Source organism: Anas platyrhynchos, chromosome 28 (genome assembly GCF_047663525.1).
Source record: "Anas platyrhynchos isolate ZD024472 breed Pekin duck chromosome 28, IASCAAS_PekinDuck_T2T, whole genome shotgun sequence".
In the NCBI taxonomy this organism is placed as follows: Eukaryota; Metazoa; Chordata; class Aves; order Anseriformes; family Anatidae; genus Anas; species Anas platyrhynchos.
The window spans coordinates 2036788-2044997 of NC_092614.1; the positions used below are offsets into that span (position 1 = coordinate 2036788).

Below are 8210 nucleotides of genomic sequence, written 5' to 3' on the forward strand. Positions count from 1 at the left end.
ATCCCTGGGAAAGGGAAGGTGGCACCGGGGGCTTCTGCCCCAGGACGCGTGTTATGGGTGGGGAAACTGAGGCACGGCTGGGTGATGCCCCCCCCCCGCCCCCCCCAGTTTTTTCCCTCTCTCACCGCCGCCCCCTCCCCTCCTCGGGACCCCCTCTCCCGGTTTAACCCCGTACCCCCCAGGGCAGGATGAGCCCACCCCCCCCCGGGTACCCTGGAGAGGGGGGGGATGCGCATCTCCCACCGCTGCTCGCCCCGGAGCCCCCCCGGTGTTACGCGGGGCAGCCCCGGGAGGACGGGGGGAGCCGCTCCGGTGCCGGTTACGCTGCGCCCCCCCCGTGCCAACCCCGGCCCCGCCGTGCCACCGCGCCGGGGCTGACACCTGCCGGCAGCGCGCTGCAGCGCCGGTGGCACCGGGGACAGAGGGGGGGGCGCAGCCTCCACCCCCCCCTGCTGGGGACATGGGGACGGGGCCCCCCCGTCCTGCAGGGCCGTGGGCTCGTGTGTCCCCCCCCGCCACCCTGCTGGGGGCACGGGGACGCGTTGGGACCCCCCCCAGCCTTCTTGGAAGGGATGTGGGGTGGGAGCCCCCCGTGGTGGGGAGGGGGTTGGGGGTACGGGGTTGCAGCCCCCCCGGTCCTGCCCCCGCTTCTCCGTGCCTCAGTTTCCCCGTTGCGCACAGCGAGGTGCCCGGGGGGGGGATGGAGAGGGGGGGCACCGTACCGCACGCCCCCCCCCGGTGCAGCGCCATTTGGGGAGGGGGCAGCCCCCCGGTGCCCCCTTCCCTTTTCAGCATCCCCCCCCCCCGAGGCTTCTCGCTGAAGGGGGGGCTCCCAGCAGGGAAGGGGTTAAGGTTCCCGTGCCCCCCCCCCCCCAATTTTGCCGCCCCCGCCTGCTCCCACGCGCGTTCCCACGCGTGTTCCCACACCCGGCACCTCCTCTGCACCCCGGGGAGCTCCCGGCCCCCACCCTGCCGCCCCCGCTCCGGGCTGGGGGGGCTGCGGTGGGGAATGGGGGGGGGGCCCTGTGCTTGGCAGGGGCTGCAGAGGGGCACTGGGTGGGGGGCAGTGGATGCCCAGTCCTGGGGGCGCAGGGGGGGACCCCAGGAGCAAGGGGGGGGTCTCCAGGAGTGATCCCCGCACCCCCCCTGCAGGGTCGGGCAGGACCCCCGCACCCCAGGCTGGGAGGAAAGGGGGTGCCCGGCCCTTGAGGGATACATGGGGGGGGGGGTCCTGGCACTCAGCACCCACTGCCCCCCCCGAGACACGCCCCCTCCATCGCTCCGCCCCCTCTCCGCCCCCCCCCACTCACCTTTTGGTCTGAGTCCCAGCATCCTCCCAGCCCCATGGCGCCTTGTGCCCGGCCTGCCCTGGCCCCGCGACGCCCCAGCCCCAAGGTGCCCCCTCCCCAGGGTGCCCCCTCCCCAGGGTGCCCTGTCCCTAGGGTGCTCCATCCCCTGTCCCCTTGTTCCCCCGTCCCCGTGCTGCCCCATTCCCGTGCTGCCCTGTCCCCAGGACGCTGTCCCCCCACACCCTGACCCTACACCTTTCCCCATTCCCACCATACTTGTCCCCGCAGCACCCCGTTCCCCCACGGTGTCCCCACCGCCCCGTCCCCTCCATGCCCATCCCCGAGGCCCCGTTGTCCCCGTGCCGGTGGCGAAGGCTCCTTCTCCTCCACCGTTGGGGGCCGAGCGCCACTTCCCCGAGCCCTGCTGCTGCTATTTTTACTTTCTCTGCAGGAGGATTCGCTGCCGTGCGGAGCTGCAGCCCCCGCAGCATGGCACGGCACGGCACGGCACGGCACAGGATGGCACAGGATGGCACGGCACCAACCTGGGTGCCTGTAGGGCCTGGCCAAAGCTGACCCCACAAGAGCAGGACCCCATCCATCTCCAGCTCATGGCACGGTGTCGGGGCAGGGATTGGGGCACCGCATCCCCTCCCCGGCACGGTGCCGGTGCCACGACCACGGGCGCACCCCTGCACCCAGCCCGGCCGTGCCAAGGGGCTGTGTGGGTGCAGGTGGGGGCCGTTCTGTTCCCGGGGGCCGTTCCGTTCCTGGGGCCCGTTCCCGGGGCCCGTGGGTGCTTGTGCTGCCGCAGCGCGGGGAGGGGACCCGGCCACCCCCTCGCTCTGCGCCTTCGTGCGCGGGAGGAGTGGGAACGGCAGCGGGAGGGAGCCCGGGGACCTGTTGCCATAACGACTGCGGGTCCCACAAGGGGATGGGGACACGGGATGATGCTCGGGGCCTGGCACCTGGCATGGGGTGGCCGAGGGAGCCCAGCTTCACCCCCCCCATCCCTCTCCACACCATCAATCCCCGGGCTGTGCCCACGCGGGGACTCGGCCCCATAGCCACGAGGGCGCGGGGTTCTGCTCACACCTGGGCGCACGGGGCCGTACGGGGCCGTACGGGGCTGGGCGGGCGGGAGGGAGGCTGCACCGTGGCACCGTGCCACTCGGGTAAATATTTTGCTCCAGCCACGGTTCCTGGCCCGCAGCCACCCGCAGCCGTTGGAGCACCGGGAGATCCGGGGGCTGGAGCCAGCACCCGGCACCCCCCTTCCTCGCTCCGCGCCAGCGCCGCCTTCCTCAGCGCCAACGGCACCGCCTGGTCCCCGGCCCCATTTGGGACGGTCCCGGTGTCCCGGGGCTGAGGTCTGGCTGCTTGTCCCGTGTGGGGTTTGGGGGCAGAACCCTCCACGTGCAGCCCCGGGCACCCAGTGCGTGGCTGTGGGGCCGGCCGGGACCTTGCCGGTGGCTGGAGCTGTGCCAGGGGTGGGTGCGTCCCCGGCTCCCACAGCCCGGCCAAAGTCACCCCTGGGGTTTTTTACGTGGAGCTGTGGGAACGGGGGGGGGGCAGGCGGATTCAGGTTCACCCCCCTTCCCTGCTGCTCCTCCAGGAAGGAAGTTTGGGGTTTGGTGGAATTTTCCGTGGGGGAAACCCGCAGGGAGCCGGGGCAGAGCCAGGTATGGTTTGGGGTGGCGGCGCCGTCCCCTGCCACGGGGACACCCCAGGGTCACGGCTGGTGGCAGCGTGGGGCCCCCAGCACGAGGACAGTGGGACGTTTCGGGGTCCCGTGTCCCCACTGTTCCATGCAGGATCTGTCCCCCCCCCTCTCCCCCAGGCAGATCCTGTCCCGGGCTGGGTTTCCCCGTGCCGTGGGGCAGCCCCGAGGCCATGCCCTGCGTTGTCCCCCCCACCCGATTCCCACCTTGCCCTGCGGGGAAACTGAGGCACCAGCTACTGGGGACTCCCGTGGCCACCACCAGCCCCAGCCCGGCCCCCACAGTTGAGCCCCCCCCCTGGAGGGGAACGGGTTAAGGAGCCCCTGTGGGCTCGAGCCCCCCTCTCGGGCTCCCCGAAGCTCCCCGAGGGCTCATTATCCACGGCCTCGGCCCCCCTGCCCGGGGGATGAATAATTCAGCGTGCTGGTAGGAGACGTGTCCTCCCTCCCTCTCCTTCCTCCTCCTCCTCCTCCTCCTCCTCGCCGGTTCTGCCTTCTCCACCTCCCGCCCGTTCAGTCCTCGCCGTGCCGAGCCCGGGCGCTGCCGAACTCCCGCGCGGCACCGGGGCAGCAACGGCGGAGACCCCACAGCCGAGGCCATGGACCCCAAGGACCGTAAGAAGATCCAATTCTCCGTGCCGGCGCCCCCCAGCCAGCTGGACCCCCGCGCCGTGGAGATGGTGAGGGCAGGGTGACAGCGGGGTGACACCGGTGTCCCCCCTCCGTGTGCCACGGCACCATTGCGCACGGTGACCCTAAGGGTGCCCAGGGGGGACCCCGGGGTGCCCGTGGTGCCGGTGTCTGAGGGGTCTCGGGGAGGGCCGGGGGTGTCCCGAGGTGTTCGGGGAGCTGGGGGGTGGTGGGGGGGAGCCGAACGGGGGACGGGATGGGGACGGTGTGGGACAGGAGGGGTGGGAGAGGGAGAGAGGGACAAGGGGGGATTGGGGGGGACAGGAGGGTGGCGATGGGATGGGATGGGGACAGAGGGGACAGGATGGGACAGGGGGAGGACGGGAGCGCTGCGAGGTGCGCGGGTTTGTGCCCAGGGAGAGTTGTGAGGGGGGGGGACGGGGACGGGACAGGAGGGAAGGGCTGGGACACGGGGGGGTGAGGGGGGGACAGGAATGGGACAGGGACGGCACAGGAGGGAAGGGCTGGGACGCAGGGGACAGGACACGGCAGGGGGACAGCAGCCCAAGGGGACATCCCTGGGACACGGCTCCTGCGCCCCCCCCGGGACCCGGAGCTGTGCGGGGTGGGGGGGCTTTGAGGAGCCGGGGGGGGTCAGGGACAACACGAGGACCCTCCGTGGGGCACCGCGCTTGTCCCCTGCCCCCTGCTGCTGAGCACCCTGCTGGGGGGGGGTCACACGGGGGTCCTCAGCCCCGGGGCAGCGGGGGGGGGGGCTTGGGGACCCCCGGGTCACCGGTGACACCCGCTGTGCCCCAGATCCGCCGGCGCAGGCCCACGCCTGCCATGCTCTTCCAGCTCTCCGAGCACTCGTCCCCAGGTGAGCCGGGACGGGGACGGCACCCGGAGGGGGACGGGAAGGGGCACGGGGGGGCTTTGGGGACAGCAGGGGGCTGGGATGGGGACGGGAGGTGCTGGTAAGGGGGGGGGGACACGAGGTGGTTGGGGTGGGATGGGGACGGGAGGGGACACAACTCCCAGGGGGATGGGGTGGCAGGGATGGGAGCTGTGGCGGGTATGGGGCGCGGTGTCACCTCTGCTATGGGGCGGTGGGTTTGGGACGGGGTGGTGGGGAGGGGACGGGGGCTGTGGGGTGGGCAGGGGGGGTGCTGGCCGCAGCCCCCCTCCCGCTCACCCGCTCTCTCCCGGCACCGCGGACGCAGAGGACGAGTCCCTGCCCTACCAGGTGAGTGTCCCCCCCATAGCCCCGACCCCATAGGAGCCCCCTGCCCACCCCCGTGCTCCCCGGAACAGCCGTGGGGGGGGGCACCATGGGGTTATCGTGGCGCTGCCCCCCCATCCCGTCCCGTCCCGGTGCTTATCGGTTCCCTGCCTCCTCCTGCCCCCCCCGGGGACAGGCAAACGGGGACATGGGGACGGGGATATGGGGTCGGGGGCTGTGCAAAGTGTGGGGTGACACGGGGACCCCGGGGGGCTCAGCTCCTCATCGCTGCCCCCCCCCCAAACCACTGGGGACACTGCATCGGGGTCCTGATGGGATCCTCACCGCCGGGGGGCTCGGGTTTGGGTCCCCCCTATGGGATCCCCAGCGTAAGGTCCCTGTCCCAGGGGGGGCTCACCCAAGGTCCCCATTGTGGGGCCCCCTTCAAAGTGTCACCAAGCTGGGGGGGGGACATCCTGGGGTCCCCATGGGGAGGTCCCCATCGTGGCACCCAGCTCGTGCAGGGCGCAGGACCGCGGGTGTCCCTGGCACGGGGGTGTCCCCAACATGGGGATGTCCCCAACACAGGGGGGGTGTCCCCAACACGGGGGGGGGTCTCCCTGTCCCTGTCCCTGTCCCTGACCCCCCCGGGCCGCTCTGCCCCCCCAGCGAGCCTCCGGCGAGGGCTGCCTGCTGAAACCAAAGAGGAACAACCCGTGTGCCTACACACCGCCCTCGCTCAAAGGTACCGACCCCAAGGACCCCGTTCTGAGGGGGGGGGGACACATTTGGGACTGGGGACACATTTAGGGCTGGCTGAGCCCCCCCCCGGCTCAGTGTCCCAATGGGGAAACTGAGGCACGGCGGCACCCTGCGCACGCCGCCCTCCGACGGCTCTCCCGGTGCTGCCCCATGGGGGGGGTCCCAGCTCTCCCAGTGCTCCCAGTGCTCCCAGTAGCAGGGCGGGGGGTGACGCTGGTGCCCCCGGCAGCGATGCAGCGCATCGTGCAGTCCCACCTGGAGAGCGGCCTGGGGGGGGGGGACAGCTCGGACGGAGAGGCCGATGACGGGGACCACGAGCTGGGCAGAGCCTGCGACCCCGACAGCGCCATCGAGCCTGGTGGGTGCCGGGGGGGGGCACGGGGACAAGGGGGGGGCGTGGGGGGGATGTGGGGATGGAGAGGGGACAGGGATGGGGGGGACACAGGGTTGGGGGGGGACATGGGGACAGGGGGGGACACGTGGGGATGTGGGGACACGGGGATGGGGGGGACAGAGGGATGGGGGGGGACACAGGGATATGGGGACACGGGGACGGGGGGGACACAGGGAGGGGGGGGGACATGGAGATTTGGGGACACGGGGACAGGGGGGGACACGGGGAGGGGGGGGGGACACGGGGCTGGGTGCTGCCAGCAGCGGTGGGGGCACGGGGGGGGGGGGCGAGGCCGTGGTGTCCCCCCTGGGGAGCACCTCCGTCCCCTGCTGACCCCAGTGGGGCCCCCCCGCGTTGTGCTGGCTGTGGGGGGGGGTCCCCGCGTCCCCTCTGCCCCCACCTCATTGCCCCCCCCCAAAAAAGAAGCCCTGGGGAGCCAGGTCCGAGCCGAGCGCAGCATCTTCCCCGCCACCAAGGCGCACAAGAGGAAAGGTAACGGGGGGACAACGGGGACAATGGGGACACCGTGGGGACACCAAGGGGATGGGGACATCCCGGGGGGGCTGGGACACGGCGTGGGGACAGGGACACCGCGGGGAGGGGGACGGAGAAACTTTGGGGTCGGGGACACTGTGGGGAAGGGGGACAGGGATGGAGAAATTTTGGGGTCAGGGACACGGGATGGGGACAGGGACGGAGAAATTGGGGGCTTTGGGACACCAGGGATGGGGACAGAGAAACTGGGGGAACAGGGACACTGGGGTTGGGGACAGGAATGGGGACAGGGGTGGAAAAATTTGGGGTCAGGGACACGGGTTGGGAATGGGAACAGGGATGGAGAAACTGGGGGATAGGGACACCGGGGTTGGGGACAGGAATGGGGACAGAGATAGAAAAATTTGGGGTCAGGGACATTGTGGGGACAGGGATGGAGAAACTTTGGGGTCGGGGACACTGTGGGGACGGGGACACTTGTGGGGATGGGGACGGGAACGGGGACAGGGATGGAGAAATTTTGGGGTCAGGGACATGGGATGGGGACAGGGATGGAGAAATTGGGGGATTTGGGACACTGTGGGGACAGGGACGGGAACGGGGCCACCACAGGGACCGTGACACCGCAGGGCCGGGCCCCTGAGTTTTCCCCCGGGGGGATTTGGGGCCGGGGCCACCCCCCGGCCGCCCCCACCCCGTCCCCGTCCCCGTCCCTTTAGGGGGACAGAAGGTTTCCTTCGGCGGCCTGGAGGAGCGGGGGGGGGACCTGAAGGCGCTGAGCGTGGCCGACATCCCCGAGGACCCCGAGGGGGCCGAGGGTGACGACGACGACCCCGAGGACGGGGGCAGCGGTACGGGGATGGGGGGGGCACAGAAGGGTGGGGGGGGGTCCCACGGGTCCCACGCACCCATGGGACCCCCCCAGGACCCTAAAATCTGACCCCATTTCGCTGTCCCCCCCCCACAGACGCCAGCAAGGAGCGGAGACCCCTGGGCTTCGCCGAGGCCCCCCCGCGCCCCCCCGGCGGCACCGAGCGCCCCTCGCCCACCTTCCCCCCCGGCACCAGCTAGCCGCTCAGCCCCCCCCCACCCCGGGGGGGGGCAACGACCCCCCCCCTCCCCCCCCCCCAAAACCCCCAACTCCCCCCGGTACAGCCCTCGCTTTGCTCAGGACACCCCCCCCATCCCAGGACCCCCCCCCCCCAAAATTGTGCCCCCCCCCCCCGGCCTGGCCGCCCACCGTTGCCTGCGCTTCGCCTGCGCCGTGCCCCCCCCCAAAAAAAATACCCACGACCCCCCCCAAAACCCCACAGACCCCCCACACAACCCCACGACCCCCCCCAACCCCACAGAGCCCCCCCCCCAACCCCTTGGAGCCCCCCTGGCTCAGGAGGGGGGTTCTGGGGGGGGCTGTGGGGGGGGGCTGTGCCCTTCCCCCCCCCCAGCTCGCTTCCAGCGCTGCCCGCGCCCCCCCCCCCAAATAAAGCTGAGCTGTACGGAGCGGCACCGAGCGGCTGGGGAGGGGGTCTGGGGGGGGGTTTGGGGGGGTCTGGGGGCTTCATGGGGGGTCTGGGGGCTTGGGGGGGCTCAGGGGGGGCTTGGGAGGCGCCTGGGGGGGGCCAGAGGGGGGTTTAGGGGGTGCTGGGGGGGGTCGGAGGGGGGGCTCTGGGGTCTCAGGGGGGGTTTGGGGGGGCTTAG

The 8210-nt window shown here is 72.0% G+C and overlaps 1 protein-coding gene across 4 annotated transcripts; it reads left to right on the plus strand.

Moving 5' to 3' along the window:
• The first annotated feature begins 2530 nt into the window (after positions 1–2530).
• Positions 2531–7648, plus strand: PPP1R1B (protein phosphatase 1 regulatory inhibitor subunit 1B). Of its 4 annotated transcripts, XM_072028878.1 has the most exons (10): positions 2531–2779; positions 2905–2971; positions 3527–3689; positions 4459–4519; positions 4863–4885; positions 5531–5606; positions 5853–5981; positions 6441–6509; positions 7232–7363; positions 7480–7647. In XM_072028878.1, exons 3-10 carry the CDS (start codon positions 3609–3611, stop codon positions 7581–7583), a joined length of 675 nt encoding a protein of 224 aa, XP_071884979.1. In that variant the 5' UTR covers positions 2531–2779; positions 2905–2971; positions 3527–3608; the 3' UTR covers positions 7584–7647. The 4 variants fall into 4 exon arrangements, with proteins under 4 accessions (XP_071884979.1, XP_071884981.1, XP_071884980.1 ...); XM_072028880.1 differs by lacking the exon at positions 2905–2971 and having other exon boundaries at positions 2558–2779; XM_072028879.1 differs by lacking the exon at positions 2531–2779 and having other exon boundaries at positions 2827–2971; positions 6444–6509; positions 7480–7648.
• Positions 7649–8210: the final 562 nt, after the last annotated feature.

Bases quoted from the DNA above. Each gene is read 5' to 3' on its own strand.
- PPP1R1B (XM_072028878.1), top strand. From the start codon at position 3,609: ATGGACCCCAAGGACCGTAAGAAGATCCAATTCTCCGTGCCGGCGCCC. The intron at 4,886-5,530 runs GTGAGTGTCCCC...CTGCCCCCCCAG, and splicing joins ACGAGTCCCTGCCCTACCAG to CGAGCCTCCGGCGAGGGCTG. The intron at 5,982-6,440 runs GTGGGTGCCGGG...CCCCCAAAAAAG, and splicing joins CGACAGCGCCATCGAGCCTG to AAGCCCTGGGGAGCCAGGTC.